Genomic DNA, 25931 nt, shown 5'->3' on the forward strand with positions numbered 1-25931 from the left:
CTCCTTCTGAGTGCCTTGGGCTGTGATGTTTGAGCTGATAAAGCTACTCCAATCAGAAGACTGTAGTCCAGGAAGAGACTCGGACAAGAGGCAACGGGCTGAAACACGGGCTGCACAAGCGGGGAGCTGGGGAGGGGCCGTGCCTAGAGATATGATCACCCTCCCAGAAAGGCCGGCGCTGGTCCTCCACAGAAGGTAGCCATAGGACAGATGTCCCCGAGCCAGAACGGGGAGGGAGATGACACAGGATCTACCACTAGACCACTGACAGCAGGATAAAACCCACGAAAGCCACATCTCAGCCAGGAGAATGCACTGAACCCTCCTGGTGGGACAGCACCCTGTGGCCGGCCAGGGCTGAGACCCTTCGTACATGTGGAAGCCTGCAAGGGTAGCACCCAACGCTCTGCCCAACTTCCCCCTTTTGCTTCCAGAGAGCAGGGTGTGTGTCAAGGCGTTCTGGTCCCCCTGAATGGCTGCCAGTCACTTGGCCAAGAGAAAGGAACTCTCGGTCATATAGTCACTGCCAAACCTCAAAGTTCTGGCAAGCAATCCAACTGGGGTCTTCTATTTCAGGGACAGACTCCTGCAAATGAGAACCCCTCAAACCAAAAAGCTCCTCTAAAGTAAAAAATTAAAACAAGCAATCAAACTATGCAACGTATATGTATTACAAATCCAGGTTTCCTTTATCAGAATCGGGTTCTGGTTTTATCTATTAAAACTGGATCTACAAACACATGTAAAAATATAAATCAAACATGTACAAGACATAGGCAACAAGAAACACTGAAATATGATTTTACTATCTCTGACAAGTCCAAGTGCATACAGAGAAGGGGGAAAGATTAGTCACTTTGTAAAATAGGCTTTTCTTTCAGAGACTAATCCCACCCCCACCCTCCTCAACTTTGCAGCCCACAGACGGCCTTCTACAGAAGGCAACGACACAGAATTTAACCCTTCGGCTGTGTGCAAAACCACAGTGATCGGTCTGGCCACCAGGCCACAGGACTGGCTGCTGCTAGAGCTATCCTGCCAGCCCCCACTACCACCTCGTGGGGCTGTGCCACTGGTGAGATCCCAATTTCCTGGCTAGTAAGGGTATTCCTATATGCAGGGTTGGCTGCATTCATGGTTTTGCACCCAAAGTCATGGGTACCTGCTACAGTCTCCCTTTAAGCACTCGTGTGATGACCCAACTGCCTCCTTCACCGTCACGTTTGATCAGCTCATTCTGTCAAACCTAGAGCCCAGACCACATTCACACCGACTCCAGTTCAGGAGCACAGGAAGAAGTGGGGTCTGTCCAGTCTGCTGTGCTCCTTAGCTGGGCAGTCTTGTCTTCTTGTCATGGCCCTGGCCATTGGGTAGGACCAACATCTGAGAGAAAAACACACCGAGATGGGCAGCACCGTAACCTTCTCACCTTAAAGACAAGCTAAGGTTGGGTGCTCTCTCTGTCCTGCATTAACTTATCCACCATGTAGTTGGGTAGTTGGGTTTTTTTTTTTTTTTCCTGTTTGGTTGTAAATTCAATGTGAGTACAAATAAAATCATCAGGAAAATCCTCTGTAAAGACATAGCCCTCGGGCCTGTGCATGCAGGCTCTGGAAGTGGTACCGGCGGGGGTCTGTAGGCGAGGTGCTGGGAGACTCTGCAGACACTTGGAGATGGCTTCAGGCCAGGCTGCCCCAGCACATTCAGTGTCCCGGCACTCCCTCCAACACAGGCTCTTTCCCCCAACATCTGTGTGCCGCTCAGGTCCTCAAAGGTACACGATGTACGTTGTGTGAGTAAAGTATCAAGGGAGTATTTGCACATATATGTGTATATGTAGATTGATCTGCACGTACATAAACGCTAAAGGGAAAATTCCAGGTGTCTGTTCTCTGAAGGAAGGAGTCAACTGCCATTCAGAGCCTGGGGCATTCCTCAGACAGGCTTTTGGGACCACAAAGCTCTCACTTCCAAAATGGAAAAGATACAAAAATAGGTTGCAAAACTTGCCAAGTGTTCACAGGTCATCTTTTTGAGACAAATATGGGGTGGTTTCTATTGGGAGGGCAGGGAAGCGGGCACTTTAAAAGAACGTTAGTTCAAGGGCCGTTGGTTCCCAAAGACAGCTGGCTACTGGAAGGCAGAGGTGCTACCACCGTCCTCCTAGTGAGTCTGGTTCCCTGGGTGGTGTGGAGGAGAAGGCAAAGACTAAGGTACCACCATGATTTCTTGCCCAAAGCCCTGCCCTCTCTCTGGGGTCCCCTAGTCCTGCCCACCCAGCCCGGGCCCCAGGAGAAGTATATCCTCGAGGCCCTGGGACATGTGGCTTGGCACTCTGGGAAGAAGGTGGTTTCTAAGAGGAGTGACAGATGATATGTCTTCTGCCATCCCCGCCCTCTACCTGCTGCTCTCAGAGAGCCAGTCTTGGGAGAGGAGGGATTTACAGTCTGTACAGGTTGGCATTCATGTTTTCCAATGTTTCAAAGGCACCTTTTCATATGATTTGAGGCTATGAGGGTTCAGGCTAAAGTAGGTAGAGATCGTGTTTCCAAGGTTGGGGATGTGAAGATGGAATGTTTAAGAACATCCTCACAGTGATGTCTAGTGCCGCCTAGCACACCAGCCAGGCCCCTGGCACAGAAGGGCAGGGACAGTTTGGCCATTTTGTCAGAAATCCCCACATGCAGGCCTTTGTGCTGAAGGCACCCCGGCTCTGATAACTACACAGTCCCTGAATCCCTTCAGTTCTCGCTTCCACTACCAGGCAAGTGTGGCTCTTCCTTTGCAAACCATGTGAAACTTTAAAGTGAGTATGGATAAAGTGCTCTGAAAAAGGTAGCGGCCAAAACTATAGGCCATGGTTATACACCTTCATTTGCCCCCTTCCCATTTCCTTTTTCAGTTTTCTTCTCATTCTCAAAGTGGCTAGATGGAGGGGAGGGGGGTGGAAGGCAGGGACCGAGGGCAGTACATGAGGCTTAACAATAAATGTTTCTATAGTTGATCTGATAACTGAAAAATTATGGTCCATGATTCAAACTTCCAAGAAAAAGCACGAAGCAAATCACCAGTCTGACTTTTAAACTGAGGGTGACAGTGGGCTCTGCACCGACTGTCCCATAAGGCAAGGCAAGCCTGGCATAAAACATTGCTGGCCACTGCTCAGCACAGAGAAATCTCTTCAAAAGTGCTGCATCCCTCGAGGAACGCAAAGGAAAGCGGGGCCACAGGGGCTCTGGACGTAGCTCTGAGTGCAATAACCCTGCACCACCATGGTGGTGGCAGGGGGCGGGCAGGGGGCGGGCAGGGGGGTGGGGGGGGCAGGTGAGGCGGGGGGGAGGTGTGGCTCCAGCGATCTCCAGAGAACAGTCACAGGGCATTTTCAGAGATGACGTATAAGACAATGCACTGTTTGCTAACCAAAGTTTCTACGTAATGAAAGTGTTTATAATCTGATGTTTTATTAAATGTGTATAAGCGGATGTGTATCTGAAAAAGTTGATTCTGTGTCTAGGAATATGAAGTCTGAACTACTGTGGCAGGCAGAGGAAAGGCCCTACATTTTAGGAGGAAGAACTGACAGGAAGCCCGTTTCCCGCTTGCTCGGTGGTGGCAGCTGATGGTGGTGGTGGCGGGCTCTGGGCTGGCTGCGAGGCCACTGGGCAAGCTCTTCGATGCCCAGCACCCAGGCATGGGAACGGCATCAGGCAGCAGGGTCAGGTTTGGCCCTTGGGTGTGGCAGGCGGCATCCCAGGCTGGCCAGTCCTTCACAGTAATCGGTTCAAATTCAGTCTATTTCTGAGGAGAAAACACATGCCTGTCATCTCCATGTCAGTTACTGCTCGTACAGCCCCCAAGGCAGCCTGGTCCTGGCCACGCCAGGGTGGTGTCACTGGCTTTGGGGACCACTTACCTCCATGTGCAGTGTCTTCTGGTCGGCCGCTCTTCCCACTTCCCAGTCGGAGGGTATGTGAAAAAGCACCTGTGGGTTACAGACATGATGCTGCCTAAGTCTGGCAAGGCCTTCAGACTCCCTGGGACCACCGCCAAGGCCAGGGTGACAGCCAGAGCAGCAGCTCCTCTTGTGCAGGCCCTCCTCTAACCCTGGCTCACCTTGGCCCAGCTGCCCAGGCCACCCCTCTGGAGCCCTGTCCCAGTGTGCCTTATCCTGCCCTCTTCCCGTCAGGCTCTCCAGAACACACTGCTCGATTATAAAGGCATGGGGTCTGGCTTCTGATATATATCCTACTGATGTCTTCCTTTATGGCTTCCAACCCTAAGTCAGCCATTCAGAGGTTCATCATCTGCGGTGCTCACAGATTTGGCCCCTGCACTGGGCTGGCTGAGAAAGCTGTGGGAAGCGGGTGCGGATGAACAGACAAGCTCTTCCTGTAGCCCGCTGTTATCTGCCTCAGAGAGAAGGGGACGATGCCATGATGGCATGGCCACTCCCACTGGAGCCCACTGAGGAAAGCACTTCATTGTGCTTGTCACTCAAACCCCCAGCCCCTTCGTCAGTTCAGCTTTTAGAAGATACTTGTTCAAATTTCCTCATCTCTCTTGAGCGTGATGCCCTGGCCCACTTGTTATCACAGGACAACCAGAGCTGGGTGCAGCCTAAGAGCACTTGGGTCAGCTTGGACAAAGCCTCTCAGGTGAGTGGGGAGAGACAACTTGCTCCGCTTCCAGCCACATGAAGCCTCCCTCCCAGCACTCCAGCTCTGGGACACGCCACCAGCCACTGTATGAAGCCAGCTGTGAGCTCTGGGGCCTGGAGAAGGGAGCATCTTTCCCAGTGAGGACATAGCCAGAGCTGGAAGGCCAGCAAGGGGCTGATATGTCTGCGGGGCCATGGCCCTATGTGCTCATTCCCAACTGCTGACCAGGGACTCTGGGCTCCACTGGGCATTGCTCCCACTGTGGGCTTCGCAGAGCAGGCCTCCCCGACTCTGTGAGCACAACAAGAACAGGCTTTCTTCAAATGCTGAACAGACAACATGGCTCCCCTCCAAGATGATGGGCAGACTTGGAAGGCTTTTTTTCCTTAAGTGAGGAGGAAACAATAGCACAACTAGGTTTCAAACTGTCATCTTCAAATGAGCTTAAAATACTCTGAGAAAGAACAGGATTTTGATCCTTTCTACAGGTCTTAGGTAGAAAGTAACTGGGTGGAGGAGCTGGGATCTGCCAGGCCAAAGTAAACAAAGTCAGCTGTGGCACAAAAACAAGGTGATACCATCCAGGAAATGCTGGGGAACCTCTGAGGGGCGAGGGCAGGGTGCTGTGCTTGGCTGTGGGGATGAGACCCCCAGGACAGGGTCCAACACTGATGCTGCTTGTGACAAAGTCCTCAATTCCATGGACGTTTTCTGGGTGTTTTCCTGCACCCTCGAGCGGCTCTTTTGGGACTGCCCCAACACATCCCTTCAGCTTCTTGGATGCTGCTCCCCTCTGTCTGCCCAACCTCTTGGACCTCCCTTCTCTGTCTCCCTGATCTGCTCCTCAAAGCTTCCTCCAGGAAGGTCCAGCTGCTCTCCCAGTCCCACCCACCTAGCTGCAGACACCCACACCTCTCTCTCCAGTCCTGACCTTCTCCCAGATCTCCAGACTCATAGCCAGTGCCTGCTGGAGAGGCCCGCAGAGAGGTCTCCAGAGGCTCAAAGGCAAAAGGTGCAAACCGTCCTCTCTTCCCAGACATGCTCCTCCCTGAGTTCTCTTCCTCAGTCAAGGGAACCATCCACCAACTGCTATTCAAGCTGGAAATCCAGAATCATCTTTGCCTCTACTCTCTCTCAATCACCAAGTCCCCGCGTTTCACTTACTAAAGCCTTTCTGTTCCCTTTCCTTCAAAAGAATCAGAGTGACCTTTCCATTTAAAGAGCTGTGGCGGCGGCCGGGCATTCTACACACATCGCACTTACTTCTCCCCAAACCCATCAAATACCCAGCAGCACCACCGTCTTACAAAGGAGGATGTTGTGGCTCAGCAAGTCCAGTAACTCATCCAAGGTCACCGAGCTGGTAAGTGGTGAGTGGGCCCTGTCTGACCCTCAGGCCCACACCTGCCCCTAGGCCACGCTTTCTCCGTTTCTACCATCCCAGCTGGTCCAGACCCTCAGCACTGCTCACCTGGAGGAGGATGAAGTCTTCTTTACCGGCCTCCCTCCCTCTAGTCTTGCCTCTCTCAGTCCACCCACTGAGCTGCCCAGGTGACCTCTAAAGCAAACACAGGTGACTTTATCATCTGGAAGCATCAAAACCCAGGAGCCTCAGAGCTGAAGAAAAGCTCTGTTCAAAACTTTTTTTCTGCTTATACCTGGCCAGGAAAAGAGGTGACCATGCTTGAAATTCAGTGGGAAAAAGTACCTAGTAGGTACCCTGGCATTTATATTTCTTTAAACATTGGTCCCTAGTGAGTCTTCACTGTAATTCCTTTGCCAATGTTTTTAATCATTAGAAGTTGACTATTAGGAAATCGATTTGGCGCTTCCTTCAAAAGCTAGAAATAGAACTACCATATGATCCAGCAATCCTATTCCTTGGAATATATCCTAGAGAAATAAGAGCCTTTACACAAACAGATATGTGCACACCCATGTTCATTGCAGCACTGTTTACAATAGCAAAAAGATGGAAGCAACCAAGGTGCCCATCAGCAGATGAATGGATAAATAAATTATGGTATATTCACACAATGGAATACTACGCATCGATAAAGAACAACGATGAATCTGTGAAACATTTCATAACATGGAGGAACCTGGAAGGCATTATGCTGAGTGAAATTAGTCAGTTGCAAAAGGATAAATGTTGTACAAAACCACTATTATAAGAACTCGAGAAATAGTTTAAACAGAGAGGAATATATTCTTTCATGGTTATGGGAGGGAGGGAAAGGGGTATTCACTAATTAGATAGTAGATAAGAACTATTTTAGGTGAAGGGAAAGACAACACACAATACAGGAGAGGTCAGCACAACTGGACTAAACCAAAAGCAAAGAAGTTTCCTGAATAAACTGAACACTTCGAAGGCCAGCGTAGCAGTGGCAGGGGTTTGGGGACCATGGTCTCAAGGAGCATCTAGATCAATTGGCATAATATAATCTATTAAGAAAACATTCTGTGTCCCACTTTGGAGAGTAGTGTCTGGGGTCTTAAATACTAGCAAGCGGCCATCTAAGATGCATCAATTGGTCTCCATGCACCTGGAGCAAAAAGGAGAATGAAGAACACTAAAGACACAAGGTAATTATGAGCCCAAGAGACAGAAAGGTCCACATAAACCAGAGACTGAATTAGCCTGAGACCAGAAGGACTAAATGGTGCCCAGCTACAACTGATGACTGCCCTGACAGGGAACACAACAGAGAACCCCTGGGGTAGCAGAAGAGCAGTGGGTTGCCGACCCCAAATTCTCATAAAAAGACCAGACTTAATGGTCTGACTGAGACTAGAAGGACCCCAGTGGTCATGGTCCCCAGACCTTCTGCTAGCCCAAGACAGGAACCATTCCCAAAGCCAACTCTTCAGATAGGGATTGGACTGGACAATGGAATACAAAATGATACTGGTGAAGAATGAGCTTCTTGGATCAAGTAGACACATGAGACTATGCTGGCATCTCCTATCTGGAGGGGAGATGAGAGGGCAGAGGGGGTCAGAAGCTGGTGGAATGGACACAAAAAGGGAGAGTGGAGGGAAGGAGTGTGCTGCGTCATTAGGGTGAGAGCAATTAGGAGTATATAGCAAGGTGTATATAAATTTTTTGCATGACAGATTGACTTAATTCGTAAACTTCCACTTAAAGCACAATAAAAATTAAAAAAAAAAGTGGAAGGATAAAAGCTTAAGGCAAAAAAGAAAATTTGACTATTACATGCTACCAAAGAATTATAATTTAATAAAATTTTAATTAAAAATTATAATTAAAAAAATAAATTGGTCTGCATGCTAAATGCTCTAAGCCCCAGAAATTCATGCTGTCTTGCTAGTAGATTCAAAGCCAACAACAACAAACAACAACAAAAATTTGCCATCCAGTCCATTCTGACTCATAGCAACCCTACAGGACAGAGTAGAACTGCCCCATAGGGTTTCCAAGGAGTGGCTGGGGGATTCAAACTGCCGACCTTTTGGTTAGCAGCCAAGCTCTTAACCACTGTGCCACCAGCAGAGCTCCTAGATCCAAAGCCAGGAACGGGCATTCCATGGGCAGCAGGCATAGTGCTAAAGAAGGCACCCAAGGGTCTTCTGCAACTGGCCCTGTGAACCTAAACGCTGGTGCCACGTGGTGGTCCCATGAAGATGTCACTAACTCAGGCCCCCTGCCGTTTCTGAGGGCCTTGAGGAAAAACAAGGTCAAGTCCAGAAACAGCAGAGCCCAGAATCAACTTCTAAAGGCTCAAATGCCAGATAATCTGAGAATTCAAATACTTCATCAGCTTCCACAGGCTCCTGTGAAAAGCTAAAGTGCCTCTCTCCTGACCACCCTGTGAACGGGCTTCTAATGAGGAGACAAATACCAGAAGGGTGGAGAGGGGGAGAGGCTGGAAACTCAACTGGGGACCAAAAATCTAGAAAATCAACACCTGATAACGTGATTTGTCTGTGGTTTCAAAACTGTGGCTTCAAAAAAAATAACCTAAATTTTATTTTCAGGCACTAAAATTCCCTGATCCAGAGAAGCTAAGGAACAAAATTCAAGCTTTTGATTCCACATTCGTCTAATAGGGGAGGTTATCTTCCATTATGATAAACATTTCTTCTATATCAGGAACAACAATAAAAATGTAAAAGACAGGATTTTCAGGATTAAAAAAAAATTTTTTTTTCATCTCTCTAAGGACAATTGCAGGTTTTCTTTCCTTTGGTTCACCTATTTGAGTTAAACATCTTCAAAAATCCTGTGTCTGTCTCCTACCCAGTGGTTATGATTCTACTGGATTCGGATGATATTTTGACCTTTTGCTTTTCTTTGTGCTTTCCTCAGAATCCTCTTCTCCTGCTGCTGTGAAACCTCTAGAAAAGCTCAGACCTCTGTAGTTTCACCATGTTCTTTCCCTTGTAAAGGTTTAAAATAAAACAAAACAAACAACTCTCAACCCTTCCTTTATCATATTATGCTACAGCGGCTTCTGCTGTCAGCTGTCCCCTGAAGAGGCAGGCGGTTGGTCCTGCCGTATGATAAATTCAGCCCTGCCCTTAGCGTGTCCTCCCCTTACTCACAGAGAATACCGTGGTTCCCATGGATTCCTTACCCAGCTGAGGTCCAGCCTGGGGACTCGCGGTGTCAAAGGGCTCTGAGCTGGCCTCAGGGGCACTCGGCTCCCATGACTCACTGCTCTCGGACACCTCTGAATAGGTGTCACCCATCCCTTTGTGAACTGCCGCAGGCTCGCTGGCGCTGGGACCCTGGTCCTCACTGCCCGTGTCTGCCACAGCCCGAGTCTCCTCGCCCATCTTCTCAGCAAACCACTGTTTGACCTGCTGCGAGTTCATCTGGGTCTTGTCACAAAGGCTCTGCAGGTCCTCCTCACACAGCATCTTGTGTGTCATGTAATAGTCCTGCAGCAGCTCCCGGTTGCCAGGAGCAATGACCAGCAGCCCTGGCGGGAAGTTGCCCCGCTTGTAGTCTTCGTACCACTTGAGCTGGCCATTCTTCAAGGCGTACCTGCTGTCCCCGAACCAACGCACCACCTCCGACCGCGGCAGACCTGTCTGGGCCATGATGGAGTCATAGTCTTGGTTGCTGGGCCACTGGGTCTGCACAAAGAGCTGCCGAAGCAAGTGCCGCTGCTGGGCTGTCTTTCTGTAGCTGACCTTGCCTAGGGGCTGCTCTGCCAGCTTGCTCGCCCCATCATCCTCAGACTCACAGGCACCCAGCACTGGGAGCTCGCTCTTACCATTGGCCTCTGTGACCCGCAGGTTCTTGAGGTTGATTTTGATGGGGCTGACTTTGCGCTCTGCCAGGGAGTAGCCGCTCGGCACTTCCAAGGAGCCGTTTTCACCGGTGACCCTCAGGTCACCAGCTAGATCCTCCTCCCCAACCTCATCCTCAGCAGCCTCCTCTTCCTCCTGAGAGGTGTTCTCATCAGCCTTCTTGGTCTCCTCAGCATTCACCTTTTTTCTTCTCTCTGAAAACCAGCTGTCAATTTCTCTTCTGGTCATTTTGGTTTCACTTCTCAGGCGGTCCAGTTCCTCATCGAGAGGAAGGGGGTTTTGTGCAAAACTGCTTTCCAGAATTTTGAGCTGCTCAGGGGCTCTCTCCTTGTATTTGGTTGGTGTGAAGTCAGGGGTCTGGTGCCAGGACTGCCGTTTGGCAGAAGGGTGGGTCACTAGTGTGGCCGCTGTTGGGACACAGGTTGCCTCGGGGGCTTTGGACAGCGGGGTGAAGGGCACCTCTGGGGCAGAGTCCACGATGATGGCGCCTTGGTCGCCGGGCATCATGGGTCTGGAGCCCTTCAGATTCCGGCAGTGGTAGCGCCGATCACTGAACCATTTCCGCACCTCTCTCGTGCTGAGGCCGGTCACTTTGGTCAGATGCTCCACTTCGCTCTGTCCCGGGAACTGATTCCGACAGAAGCTACCTTTCAGAGCTGACAGCTGTTCATGAGATTTCTTATTTTTGTAGATGCTAGCATCCAGGAAGGCTTGGGAAGTTATGCTGGGGCACGCCGTGAGGAGGGACTGGGCTGTGTTCACCACCTTCACAGCCGACGACGTATTTGAACACACAGTGTTAACAGGTGCAACGGTGGGCTGCTTGGGGACAGACGTAACCGCCAGGGGGAGAGATGAACTTGGTGCTTGCAACCCATTGGCCATCAGTGGCTGAGTGACAAGAAGTCCCCCTGCTGTGCCCTCTGGCTGTCCCACGACTTGACCTGGTAGAGCAGCCTGGATGAGATGTTGGACGTTGCCAGCATTAGCCACCAGGGGAGTATTTAAAACGGTGATTGTGGGCTGAGGTACAGACTGAATGACTGTATTGAACATCTTTTTCCGGGCATCCTCAATCTCCTCAGGGGACCAGCTGATACCCTGCTTCAACCTTTGGGCTGTGAACCAGATCTTGAGCTGTTCTTCTGGATACTTGGTCACCACAGTCAAATAGCAGAGCTCGGCTTTGGTTGGGTAGGGGAACTTGTGGAAAGAGTTCTTCAGGAAGCTGTTGGAGTCCATGGCCGCGTTGTATGTTGGAATGCTGCTCAGGGGGATCATCACTTTGGGCAGGGACTTGGATGTGGGCAGTGGCTGGTGGGCATGGTGCTGGCTGTGCTCTGGGGGCTGCTGCTGGAGGGAGAGGAGCTGTGCTATACCAGCTGGCAAGACTGGGACTGTTCCTATCAGGGGCCCGTTGGCTGCATGAGGGGGTTTTGCTGAGCTGCCAGATGCCTGGCTAACTGGAACTGCCCCATTGATGGAGTGGTCTCCCTCTTTCACTTCTGTTTCCACATTTGAAGGGTTTGGTAAGGCCTCACCAATGGGCTGATTAGGCACGTTTTCCTTAAGCGTATGAATTTTTTTGGCTTCAGCTTTGCCTTTCATTATCTTCATGATTGGAGTTTTGGTAATGATGATTTCAGCCTGTCCATCGGTCCCTTCAGTGCTGGGCTCCCCTGGTAGGTCAGGAGTGCTGATGTTCTCGGGGATGCTCTGCTCCACAGCTACATGATTGTCTGGCTTGGCCACATTCCACACAAAGCTGGCTTCCCCTGAGTGACACTTAGCGTTGTGCAGGGAAAGCCCTTCGGGGGTTTTTGCCAGAAAACTGCATTCAGTACATACAAACGTCGGTTCTTTATTAAAGTCTGTGTGCGCTGAGTTCATGTGTCCCACGAACTGGGTCATGTCCTGGGATCTGAAGTCACAACACTTACAGGAATATGAGTACCCGTCCAATGTGCTCCGATGCCCGTTGGCCAGCGTAGCGCCGTCAGTGCTGCTGATGTTCTGGACTGCCTCGCTGCTGGCAGCAGGCGCTTCGGGGAGCAGATCCTGCTGGGACCCTTCAGGCAAAGCCTCAGTGGGCTGGGCCTCTGCGCTGGCAGCCTGCAGCGCCACCGTCTTCACGGGGATCATGCACGGTGTGGTGGATTTCCTCTTGCTGGCCATGGCGACGGACGATCACTCTGGTGCTCAGCCGTGAGAGCTCTTCCCAGCAAAGGCTTCACAGACCCAGCTCCTGTTGCGCCCTGAGGGCCAAAGAAACCATTTCCTTTTTCAGCTGTTTGCAGAAAGCAGCTTTTCCCTATTAAACCTGAGGAGGAAGAAAAAACAATGATTAGAGGCTCTTAAGCTCTGTCTGCACTTCTTAGCTACCTAGACACGCTCCACTGCAGCCCTTGTATCATCTAGGTCTTTTCATGAGAAGTTCATCAGCAGCTTGGATGTGAGGTCTGGGTCAGGAGGCCCCCAAACTCTGACAAAGCAGTGCCCTAAAGAATGCCCTGGGATATTCTAACACCATTTGATAGACTGAAACAATGTTTTTTGGCTTTATTTCCCCTACAGGGTCACTATGAGTTGCAATCGACTTGACGACAACGGGTTTGGTTTATTTATTTATTTATTTTATCTTTGCTTTATCATTTCAACTCAGAGTGAAAAAAAAAAAAAAAAAAACCCTCTTTTGGACCTTCAAATTAATTCTGACCATGTCAGAATGGGAACAAAAGATCCTAGTGTAATTCTTGTTTAAACGTTTGGGCCAACAAGGGTTTTCCTTTCTGCAGCCTTCTCACATATGAGAACAAACCCACTGCCATCGAGTCAATTCCCACTCACGGTAACCTGACGTGTGTAAGTGTGTAAAACAGAACTGCCCTCACTGATTTTCAAGGCCGTGACCTTTTGGAAGCAGATCACCAGATCTTTCTTCCAAGGCATGTCTGGGTGGGTTGCACTTAATCGTTTCCACTATACAAGGACACCCTATGTGAATAAGATGCCACCCATATCTCCTCCCAGCCAGGCCCAGAGACCAAGTTAGCTGCAGTGTCAATGGGGGACAGGAGGGGTGGCAGCTGCTATGGGAGCCAGGCCTTTGTGTGGCCCTTCCCTGCCTGCTGTCCTACCACAGCCACTCCAGACCAAGGGGGTGTACCCCGGCCCACTGTCACTCAAATGAAGCCAAAAGTCAGAGTGTTGAGGGATCCACAGATCCAGTCATGGCCCAGCCAGCTGTATGTTCCTTCTCTGGGTCTAGCCTCACATCAGGTGCACACATCTCACATGGCTTTGTATTGTGCTTATTTTTTTATTTTTATTTTCTTTCAGTTCTTCTATTGTTCCTTAACAATAATAACAACAAAAAACCTCTTAAATCTTTGATTCATCTGAAATTGATTTCAAAAGCTGGAGTGATCAATTTCCTTGAATGTAAAATAACTATCATAATAATTACTTCATGAGATGCCATGGTTCAGTCTATTTCAGGGATTCCCATTATTAATATTAATATCATAAACATCGTTACCTTTCTTTTTTAGCAAATTATAATGCTGCTAATGACTAAAATAATAGTAATTCTATTACCAAAATCAAGTTCTCATCAGTGTTTGGATTTGATATAAAAATGTAAAAATTACATTTAAAATTAAACTAAATATCTTTATTCAAGTTCTTAGTAAATAAACATAGCAAACTATTTTTTTATAAGCCTAATCCTGATGGTTAAAAGAAAATTATGATAATAAAAATAATTACTATTAAAAAAAAAGGTTGTCATTTCCCCTCGCTGATGTGGAATGTCATGCACACATTTTTTTACTTATTTTTATTATAAAAATAAAATATAGTCAATAATTGAGAAAATAAAACCATTTATAATTTCAGTATACCCTTCCATATAGCGAAAATATTTTATACATAATTTTAATTATAATAGGCATGCTTATGTGTTTTTGGTTTTAAACTGAACATTACATCATAAACATTTATTGCATAAGCTTCACAGTTAAAACCTTTGACAGCTGCTAATAATATAGCTCAATGGACTTAAGCCACCCCTCAGCCCCACTGAACAGTCTGCCTGCCCAAATTCCACTTACAGGTGACAGTGAAATGAACACTTTTGGGCACATAGGACATCTTACTTCTATCAGGTTATAGCCTGAGGCCAAGTGGACAGAAGTGGGATTTCTGTTTCTTTCTATATAATTGGTAACATTTAAAATCAAGCGCTTTACACTTCTGAAACAGGAAAACTGAGAATAATAGTTACGTTCTCAGTGGAAAAAAAATCAGCTGTTCAGACAAGTCACTGAGGCTTGTTCCCATAATGACGTGGTCGCACTATCTTTCCACATCAGCGTCTGTAGCTTTACCAGTTGTTTAACCCACTGCCATGTCCTGACGTTCAGATGTGCCATAGTTTACTTAACCCACCCCCCCCAAAAAACTCATTGCTGTCGGGTCAATTCTAGCTCATAGCGACCCTATAGGACAGAGTAGAACTACCCCACTGGGTTTCCAAGGAGCAGCTGGTGGATTCAAGCTGCAGACCTTTTGGTTGGCAGCCAAGTTAGCAGCCAAGCTCTTAATCACTGCACCAGCAGGACTCCTGTTACTAGCCATCTGCATTTCTGCAGTTATCAACTACTGCAGACAAGGGCTCAGTGACTGTCTCTGCACGTGTTTTTGTGTGTTTGAGAATTACTGAACTTCTGAATTTCTTACAAGTGAAATTGCTGTGGCAAAGGGCAGAAACATTTAAAGTACTATGAGCAAAATACCAACTTATCTTCCAAACACATTGTGCTGATTTTCTCTCTGTCCACCAGTGAATGAAAGTATTCTCGTTGTCACCGGGTATGATGAACATGTTCAGTGTTGGCTAACTGAATACATTAAAAAACTGGTCACTATCGTCTTAACCTGCACTTAATTTATGAGCGAGGCTGAGAATCTTTCCACACATCACTGACTATTCTGTAATAAACGACCTTTTGTCCATTTTTCTGTGGGGTTTTAAGAGTTTTTGATGTATTAAGGAAATTACTCCCTCATCATCTGTCACAGACAAACCTATGATTTATGACATGATTGCAAGGATGTCTCCATATTAGGAAACGTCCAATGTAATTTCATTAATAAATTAAACAAGCAAAACCAAAATAGTATTTAATAAGATTAAATTCTCGTTCTTAAGATTTTGGAAGTGAAGAAAAAAAGAAGGAAATGTCCTTTGGCAGATATAAGGTATCTATAAGAAACCACAGCAAACATTATACCTAATAGTGAAACATTCCAATCAGGGACAAAGTAAGGACTCTCACTTTCATCATTCACCATTGTAGTGGGGCTCTTTGACAGTAAAATACAGTAAGAAAAAGAATTATGAGGAATAGACAGTAGGAAACAAAGAAACGAACCAGCAATATTTGCACATGAGGGGATTGTCTAGTGAGAAAATTCCCTGACAAACTACAATAGCTGAGAGAGTTAAATAAGCTGAGGAGATGCATTAGCAGCCCACACAATTCATTAAGTTTTCTATACACCGAAGATAACCAATTGGAGTAGGATATTGGGGGAGGGAGGGAGGCTCATTCACATTAACAGCAAAAGCTGGAAAAAACCTCAGAATAAATCTTATTAAGACACCTGTGGGCTCCAACACAGCAAAGACTGTGAGGATGGCACAGGACCGGGTAGTGTTTCGTTCTGTTGTACACAGGGTTGTTATGAGTCGGAACCAACTCGATGGCACCTAACAACGCAATAAGACACATATAAAATCCATAGGACAATAGCTAACAAACTTTAATAAGAACAAAAAAGATGACAAATAAATGGAGGGTCACAGCATTTTCCTGGAGGTAAAGAGGCAAGAGTCTACAGAGGCTAGTTCTCTCTAATCTCTAAATTCAGTGCAATCGTGATCACAATCAAATGTCATCAAGCAGAACAAATACTGTAAAATGCCAGTGGTAAAATCCGGGTGGGGAGTATATGGATGCTCACTCTAAAAGTCTTTCAACTTGTGTTCAAACTGTGTGTTTGAACATTTTTATTAAAAAAAATAAAAGTTGGGGGAAACACTATCAGGATTTATTACGGAATTTGACGGGTTGAATCTGAAACTTCTTTGGAAGGAAAAAGAACAAACTAGCTTTAAAATTTCTGAGAAAGAAGAACGAAGAGAAGCTGCTTTACCAGACATCAGAACATGTCTGAAGGCTTAGTAATTAAAATAGAGTACTGTTGGTATAAGAAGTGATGATGGATGAACAGGTCACCCAGACAGACTTTGTTCAAACATGAGTTTTAGCATATGAAAGCAGTGCTATTTTTAATCAGTTACAAAAGGCAGACAAATGAGTAAATATTAGGACAACTGAGTTTGATCCCTAACTCACATCATAAAATACGATAATAATTTCCAAATAGATTTAACAGAGAAACAAGCAAAATTACAAATACATTAGAAAAAACAATAGGAGGAAAAAAAATTTAGTTTTTTTGTATTTAAAAGTTCCTCCTATGCAAGATACAAAACCTGGAAGCCTCAAAAGAGTGACTGATTTGACTACATAAAAATAACAATCTTTGAATATTAAAGGAAACCATTATAAGGTTAAAACGCAAGTGACGCATGGGGATAAAATCTATAAAAACATGTATTATAAATAGCTAATATTTACAATGTATAATTGCATATAAATAAAAATAAAGACAAAAATATTAGAAAAAGGGGTAAAGAAAATGAGCAAGCAAAATATACAAGCTATAGAAAAAAAAAGCTATGAACTAGAAAAGATGCTTAACCTTACTAGTAATTAGGGAAATTAAACCAAATATGAGATTTTTCTCTCCTCGAAGGCAGCAAAAATCAGAAAGACCATCAGTGTTCATATACCATTAGTGAGAGTATAAATTGCTGAAATTTTAATGAAGGTCAGTTTAGGAACAGTCATCAAAATTTTAAAAGGCTTATTCTTTGATCTATCAATTCCACTTCTAAGGATCCACATAGCCTGATGAAGCACAAGAATACATGCACACACATGTTCACAAAGGTGTCAATAAGGTTGTTCACTGCATTGTCTGTTAGCAAGGACAATGTCCATTAGGAAGTGGTAAAATGAAAATAGTACACGTATACTAAAAATGAATTGCAGCCATTTAGAAGAAGGATAAAGACTTATGTGCACTGATATACATACATCCCCAAGACATTCTTAAAAAATAATAAAACATATAAGATGTTGAACAAGAAAATATATAACGTGGTTTTATTGTATAAAGAGCAATCAATCCACATTGACTTGTTTGAATATGAACAGAATAAAAATATTCCAAGATATATACCACTCTATTAAATGGTAAGTGGCTTTATTAGAAGGGAGAGGGGTTTTTACTTTTTTTTTTTTTACTTTATGCCTTCTCTGGAGCCTGGTGGAGCAGTGGTTAACCGCTTGGCTGCTAATCAAAAGCTCAGCTGTTTGAGCCCACTAGCTGCTCTGAGGAAGAAAGATGTAGCAGTCCGCTTCCACAAAGATCACAGCCTTGGAAACCCCATCGGGCAGTTCTATTCTGTCTTACAGGGTCACTGTGAGTCGGAATCAACTCAAAGGCATAAAACAACAACTACCATGCCTTCTATATTGTTTGAATTTGTTACGATCATGTGACGCTTCTGTAATTTAAAAATAACAGTAAGGATAAAAATAAACTAAAATATCAGTGCCAGTGAGCCATATATATCCTGCAAATCGGGTGGCCAGCACTGGGAGCGCTGGTGAGATGCTTATTTTGAGTTGGGCAGTTGTGGTGTGAAGTGAACTACCTTGTGTTTTTGTTCCTGTGTGTGTGAGAGAGAGAGAGATGTGGCATACCTACAGATCAAGAAGTAGGAGTGCCAAGGCTTTGTTGGAACTCTGCCCCTAACTGGTATCAATGCCTTATCATTTACTTGGCAAACTTGCCTTGTTGAAGTTATTCAACTAGAACAGTAACAGTGATTGCCATGGATTTGTGCGTACCAGGGAGGTGGAGGGAATCCGACCACTCATTGCTTTCAGTGGTCAATTTCAAAGCATTACCAGGGTTGATCACTTCAACTGATGAGGACCTTGACACCCTGAAATTCATAAAGGTACAATTTGATTAAGGTAGAATCCTCAGGAAATGCGGGGTTTTGACACTTGAAAACAGCTCTAGGTATCCCACTGCTGTCAAGTCGATTCCAACTCACAGCGACTCTATAGGACAGAGTAGAACTGCCCCATAGAGTTTCCAAGGAGCGCCTGGCAGATTCGAACTGTTGACCTCTTGGTTAGCAGCCGTAGCCCTTAACCACTATGCCACCAGGGTTTCCTGCTGTAGGTATAAGCATCTTATAAACTGCATATTTGTGTGAAGTTGTACTCAAAAGCTGAAAAAAATTAGTGAACCCACATGCACTGGAAATGTCCAAAAAAATTGCACTAGGGCCGCATGTGAAAAAAACCAAAAATCAGCAGATTTCCTTGTGAAATAATGCCTCCTTGTTCTAGGATTCAGTCCTGGCTGTAAGTTATAAAACATATAGGTACCTCTGAGAGTGGCTGTTTGGCCTAATGAATCAAGTGATACTGGCAGTGGCTGTGGCCAGGACTATGAACCACTGCCGTAAACTGAAATAGATTCCACCTAAAGGGACTGCTGCAGCTTAAGGTAACACCGTATACGAGCGATCAATCTGCGATGATGGCGTCACTGCTATGCTAGAAGGAAAGCTGGGATCAGTTGTCCATGTAAAGAAACACATTGCGTAAATCACGATTATTCATTATGTGCTGAGCTGTCGCACACCTGCCTTTGCCTGCCTTAAAAACTGAAGGAGGCTCTGAGTAATCTGTGGGAGCTGTAAACACCAGAGGATTCACTCTAAGTCACGGCTCCTCTGTGCTTTTTCTGCAGAAATGGGAGCCAAGCATGCCATCTTCCTTTTTCACATAGAAGCAACGAAGGCTTCTCCTAGCCATGATGCTTCTTCTCAACCAAGCAATAAATGATGTCCTCAGAAATAGGGCATTTATTCTTTCACTACTGCACATAACCCATTTGTTGCAGCACCTAAAATAAACTCAACATACACACATGAAAGGAGCTAAGACAAATAGGGTAACAAGCAGAGAGAAGTTATCTGCTTTTATTAGAAAGTGTCTTAATTGTCTAGTGCTGTTACAACAGAAATACTCCAAATGGATACCTTTAACAAACAGAAGTTTATTCTCTCACAGTTTAGGAGGCTAGAAGTCCGAATTCAGAGTGCCAGTTCCCAGGGAAGGCTTTCTCTGTCTGTCAGTTCTAAGAGAATGGCCTTGTCATCAATCTTCCCCTGGTCTAGGAGCTTCTCAGCACAGGGACCCTGGGTCCAGAGGACATGCTCTGCCCCTGGCACTTCCTCCTTGGCAGTATGAGGTCCCTCTTCTCTCTGCTGAATTCATTTTATATCTCAAAAGAGATTGACTCAAGATACAACCTAATCCTGTTGATTGAGTCCTGCCTCACTAACATAACTGCCTTTAATCTTGACTCATTAACATCACAAAGGTTAGGATTTACAACACATAGGATAATCACATCAGATCACAAAATGGTGGGAATCGTGGTCTAGCCAAGTTGACACACATTTTTGGGGGACACAATTCAATCCACAACAGAATGCATTCCAATTTGTATAAAGCATGTTGAAAAAATTAACTGCTTAAGAAAACAAATGTTATTTCCAAAAATGAAGGAATGACCAACCATCTCAATTGAAGTGACATGACATTTGCACCACTGAACGCCCGTTTATGTGGGATTCTAACATGGCCCAAACCCTCCACAACAAAAATCCACTGTCCCCATCAATGACACAGATACTGGGTCTATTCAGTTATCCCTGGATTCTCCCGGTGACTGGATAAAGGAGCAGCTCACAGAATTATGCACCAAAAGTCAAATCAAGTGGAGTTTGAGACAACAAGCCTGAGAATTTCTAACGCGCTCAGTTTCTTCAGCTGGAAGAGACTAGAAATAATCATGACATCTGAGACGATGAAGGAAGATTTTTCAACACTTTCACATGTCAAAGGTCATAAACTACTTAAATGCAACTTATGATGCATAACTTATAGTTTGTTTTTTGAACAATCATAAACGTTACAGCAGCAATCTCTTAGGCTAAGGATGTAATTGTTCTTGTATTTATTACTATGAAATTTTACAACTGCAATTCTACTTTAGTTCCTTCTATAGTCAGGAGAAAGGAGCCGTGGTGGTACAATGTTAAGTGCTTGGCTGTTAACCGAAAGGCAGGCGGTTCGAACCCACCGGCAGCTCCATGGGAGAAAAGACCTGGCAGTTTGCTCCTGTAAAGACAACAACCTATGAAACTCTATGGGGCAGTTCTACAGGGTCGAGATGAGTCATAATCAACTCCATGGCACGCAACAGTAACATAGTTAGGAAATAGCTGTTTTAGCAATTTTTGATAAAGGGGGTGAATGTAACTTGAAAACAAAAAGGTAAAGTTCACGAATCTCTGGAACATATGCTCTATTAGGGTGCTTCTAGCCCTGAAAGTCCATGCTTTGGTGATTTTACATCTTTGATTCAAATAGACTGGATCCTTGTTTAACTTTGTAAACTGGATTGTCATATACTGGTAAATACCAGTAGGAGAGACTCTTTGCCTTTAAGAAGTTTATGACAACCTAAAGAGCTAAAGCAACAATTCTTATCATCCATTAACATCTGCAAACAGCCAGGGCAATACTAGCATGTCCTATGGCAAATCCCAAGCACTCGCTGCCAGTTTGCTGTATCTATTAACCTAGTCCCTGGGCCTCCCTAGTTAGTAACATTGGGAAACAGGACAAGATTTTTTATCCTCGTGTGAAAAGAGAAGTCAAGGATTGAACAAAAGTAATTGTTAAACTTTCCCCAGCACATCTGGTTGACAATAGAGAGATTAAAACTAGTTAAAACTTTAAAAATCCATCCTTCCTGAAGTTTACAGTTTATTCAAGCTGATTTTGTTAAATTTGGTAGATTGAAAACGGCAAACAAGAGAAACCAAACAAGAGCACAAAGTCTACTCAGGATGTTAAAGTAAGTGCTATATTCAGTACAAATAAAAACTTCATTTGCAAACATGAGTCATGCCTCGTTTAAATCCTGAGTCTAACAAACAGTAAAAAGCCATTTTTTAGACAATCAGGGAAATGTGAACATGTACCGGTATTTTAGTTTATCTACTGCTATGTAAAAAACCAGCTCAAAAATTAGTGGTTTAAAAGAACAACAAGGCATTATATCTCATGATCCTACGAGCTGGGCTCAGCTGGGGGACTTTTTTGCTCTATACAGTATCTGCTGGAACCGGTATGTTCCAGGTGGCTTCTTCGCTCCCATCTAGCACACCTCAGCTGGGGTGTCTAGAACAGCTGGGGTGTGTGCAGGACTCACTCTTTCTCCACATGCCAACTTAGACTTCCTCGCAGCATGGTGCTCTCAGAGTAGTCAGACTTCTTACATGGTGCCTGACTTCCAAGAGAAAGGAAGCTGAAGCTGCCAATCCTCCTAAACACCAGGCCTCCAACTGGCAGCGTCACTTTCACCACACTCCACTAGTCAAAGCAAGTTACAAAGTTACTTGTTACCTGTTGCCGTCGAGTCAGTTCTGACTTATATCAGCCCTATAGCACACAGTAGAATTGCCCCGCAGGGATTCCAAGGAGCGGCTGGTGGATTCAAACTGCCGACCTTTTGGTTAGCACTTGTAGATCTTAACCACTGCGCCACCAGGGCTCAGGGGGATGGGAAATAAACCACCTCTTCATGGCAGGAGCTGTTATGCCCATACAGGGAGGAAAGTAACTGATGACATCATTTTTGGAGACCATCTACCAAGGACTGATATTAAGAAACTATTGTTAATATTGCAATGTGGGATAATGATATTTTGACTACATTAAAAACAAAATTTGTAATCCGTTAGTGATATACACTGAACCATTTATGGGTAGAACGATTTGTTACATAGAGTTTGCTAACGACCTTGGCGCCCCCCCGCCCCAGCCACTCTCCCCCAAAATGGGTTTACGTGAAAGGAGATGAAACAAATTTGGTCATGAATTGTTCAAGTTGGGTTTGGATACATAAGGGTTCATTCTCGGTAATTCTGTGTATATTTAAAATTTCTATAATAAAAAGAATAAACAGACTTACTAAAAGAAAAGAAAGCTTAGACCATAAATGAAGCTTAAATTTATATTTTTAAAAAGTGTTTTGTTTCATTTTGAATGTTCCTCTCTTTCTTTCCTTTGGAAAACACTGGCCTTGGCCATGGACAACCAGATGCAACCGCGCACCTTACCACTGCCACAGCCAACACTGAAAAAAAATTGGATGGCTTTCTGGGAAGTTTCTGTGACCAACCGGAAAACTGAATTCACTTCAACTCCATCACTGGAAGTGCTTCCCAGTTTGTAAAGCACTTTCACCTCTACCTGCCATAGCCTTCTGAGTCTGCTATAACTGCCCCTGTCCTCATCTTAGCACTGAGGAGCTGCTGAGCAAGAAAGGGAAATGATATGATCAAAGTCACACAGCAGATTTGTGGTAGTCTGATATTCTGACTCTAAACCCTATGTTCTTTTTCAGGCCACTCTCAAATGCCTGCTGAACAATAAATTCACTACCTTGAATTATTTTTACATTTCATTCTAACAGAGGGCTCAAAGATTGTACGTGTGGAATCATTCCAGTGTGGCTTTTTTTTATTAAAAAGACTTGACAGGGCTATCATGATCCTTAACTTTTATAACCTTCTTACAGTGTCAGAAAAGAGAATGTATTATTTACTCCTACGTATGAATAGAGAACACTGTTTCAGTGGGGCCAAGTGATTAGACCAAGGTTAGTCAGCAGGGATCTATAACCAAAAGAACACAAGGGCAACCGTCCCTCCTCAGGAATGTGTGTGGGCAGGACCTTGGCAGCCCAGCGCATCTGCGGTTAGAACAGTCGGATTTCTGCTGAAGACAAAGAAAGTGGTTACAAAGAATGCAAGTCTACTTCCAATCCCAAATCCTCAAGTGTCAAAGCAATGTCAAGCCCAAGAGCTGGCCTAGTTGTGCCCTCTTAAGGGTCACAATCTTTCTGCATTTAGTAATCACCATTTAGCTGAGGGCTCAGGACCAGAGCTCTGCTTGTTTTCCCCTCAAATTACTCTTGTTTCTGTCAAGTCACCAATGGAAATAGCCCACTCCAGTCAGATGTTATCACCGTGAAAGTGAGCACTAAAATTTATTCTTTCTCAAGCTCAGAAGGGTGATTGTGATATAAATATAGAGCCCTCAGAATTAAAGGGACTTTAGATACCACATATTTCAAATGCTCGCCTTAGTTATCTAGTGCTGTTATAGCAGAAATACCACAAGTGGATGGCTCTAACAAATGGAAGTTTATTCTCTCACACTCTAGGAGGCTAGAAAGTCCGAATTCAGGGTGCTACCTCCAGGGGAAGGCTCTCTTTCCTTCTGTCGGCTCTGGGGGAAGATCCTTGTCATCAATTTTTCCCTAGACTAAAAGCTTCTCAGCGCAGGGACCCCATGTTCAAAGGATGTGCTCCCCTCCTGGTTCTTTATTCTTGATGGCGGGAGGTCCCTCTGTCTCTCTGCTCGATTATCTGATATCTTAAAAGAGACTGACTCAAGATACAACATAATCTTGTAGTTCGAGTCCTGCCCACATGAACATAACTGCCTCTAATCCTGCTTCATCAACATCATAGAAGTAGGATTTACAACACATAGGAAAATCATACTAGATGACAAAATGGCACACAATCACACAATACTGAGAATCATAGTCTAGCCAAGTTGACACATATATTGGGGGATACAATTCAATCCGTAACACTGCCTTTGTATGAAACATCTCAAAAATACCACTGCCAGGTACTTAGGATGCCTACGCTTGAACATCTCCAGAGACAAGGAACTGTAGAGGTAACCTAGACTATCTCTGAAAGATGTCATAGTTCCTTACGGCAGGGGAAAAATAAATTACTTTCCTATAAGTTTTACTTACTAAATTTAATTTTTCTCTTGAAAATAGCTGAGGACTTATTATGTGCTAAGTGGTATGCTAGGCACTGGGGATACAATGAGTTTTGAAAAGTTCTCATCTGTGTATTCAATAGGCAAATAGTCTGTGTGGTCATTGGGCTATTCACCAGTACTCTGGGGTCTCTCTCCTCCTGTACACACTGGCTTTCTCTGCCTACCTGAAGTTTGGTGTAACCAGTGAAACATGAACAAATGTGTCATCTCCATGGGAAAGCTTCAGGAGCAAATATGCACTTTGCCTCACTGTTAGGCCCAACAACTGGCAATGTTCCAGGCTGTGTATGCTGTTAGTCTGAGTCCTAAAGGAAGAACAACAGCTGACCCTCAATGTACACATAGTGTGGGCAAAAAATAACATTTGTTATAAGCCATTGAGATTTGTCAGCATTACTTATTACTGCAGCATAACCCAGCCTATCCTAACTGATACACAGTCTATAGGGAACCACACAAACAAATCAACAAAAATCAAACAAATAAGCTGAGTGTTGTACTGGAGGTTTGCATAAGGTTCAGTGGGGACATTGGAAAAGATATTCCACCCACCTGAGCCTTCTGGGGGACTGAAGTGAAACCTTACATAGGGGATAGCATTTGAATTGGCCCTTAAAGATGAGTAGATCCTGCAAGTAGGCAAGTTGGGAAAAGGATGTTGTATTAGTTATCTAGTATTGCTATAAAAGAAAAGCCACAAGTGGATGGCTTTAACAAAGAGAAATTTATTCTCTCACAGTTTAGGAGGCTAGATGTCCAAATTCAGGATGCCAGCTCTAAGGAAAGGCTTTCTTTCTCTGTCAGTTCTGGGGGAAGGTCCTTGTCATCAATATTCCCCTGGTTTAGGAGTTCTGAGCTCAGGGACCCAGGATCCAAAGGACGTGCCATTCTCCTGGCTCTTGTTTCTTTGTGGTATGTTTCTCTGCTCACTTCTCTCTTTTTTATCTCAGAAGAGAAGGAACTCGAAATACAACCTAATCTTGTAGATTGAATCCTGTCTCATTAACATAACTGCTGCTAATCCCACCTCATTAATATCACAGAGGTAGTATTTACAACTTTCTCAGTCATCTAGTGCTGCTATAATAGAAACACCACAAGTAGATGGCTTTAACAAAGAGAAATTTATTCTCTCACAGTCTAGGAGGCTAGAAGCCTAAATTCAGGGTGTCAGCTCCAGGGGGCTTTCTCTCTGTGTCAGCTCTCGGGGAAGGTCCTTGTCATCAATCTTCTCCAGTCAAGGAGCTTTTCAGTGCAGGGACCCCGGGTCCAAAGGACACACTATTCTTGTGGCTCTTGCTTCGTGGTGGTATGAGGTCCCCATGTCTCTCTGCTCACTTCTCTCTTTTATATCTCAAAAGGGATTGACTTAAGACACAACTTAATTTTGTAGATTGAATCCTTCCTCATTAACATAACTGCCTCTAATCCTGCCTCGTTAATGTCATAGAGGTAGGATTTACAACATAGGAAAATTACGTCAGATAACAAAGTGGCAGACAATTATACAATAATGGCCTAGCCAAGCTGACGCACATTTTTGGGGGGCACAACTCAGTCCATGACAACACCACATAGGAAAATCACATCAGACAAAATGGTGGACAATCACACAATACTGGGATTCATGGACTAGGAAAGTCGACACACAAAATTTTGGGGGGACACAATTCAATCCGTAACAGATGTTCTGGGACAGAGGGAACACATTATGTAAAGCCATAGATGGAAGAGAAAATATGGCATGTTTGGTGATCTACAAATAGTTCAGTTTTGTTGGCATATGAAGTGTGAACATGGTGGATTTACTGTGACGGTAATGAAG

The 25931-nt window shown here is 44.9% G+C and overlaps 1 protein-coding gene across 2 annotated transcripts in view; it reads right to left on the reverse strand.

Moving 5' to 3' along the window:
- Nucleotides 1–3590: 3590 nt before the first annotated feature.
- The window catches only part of ZHX3 (zinc fingers and homeoboxes 3), a 130811-nt gene continuing 108470 nt past the window's right edge, over nt 3591–25931 (reverse strand). For both annotated transcript variants that reach the window (XM_003411549.4, XM_010591688.3), the window contains exons 3-5: nt 9260–12261; nt 3914–3982; nt 3591–3798 (exon numbers count right to left, since the gene is read on the reverse strand). In XM_003411549.4, coding sequence (XP_003411597.2) covers nt 3788–3798; nt 3914–3982; nt 9260–12116 — 2937 coding nt within the window. In that variant the 5' untranslated portion in view covers nt 12117–12261 and the 3' untranslated portion in view covers nt 3591–3787. The remainder of the gene's footprint in view (nt 3799–3913; nt 3983–9259; nt 12262–25931) is intronic.

The sequence above is a fragment of the Loxodonta africana genome, chromosome 24 (genome assembly GCF_030014295.1).
Source record: "Loxodonta africana isolate mLoxAfr1 chromosome 24, mLoxAfr1.hap2, whole genome shotgun sequence".
Classification (NCBI taxonomy): Eukaryota; Metazoa; Chordata; class Mammalia; order Proboscidea; family Elephantidae; genus Loxodonta; species Loxodonta africana.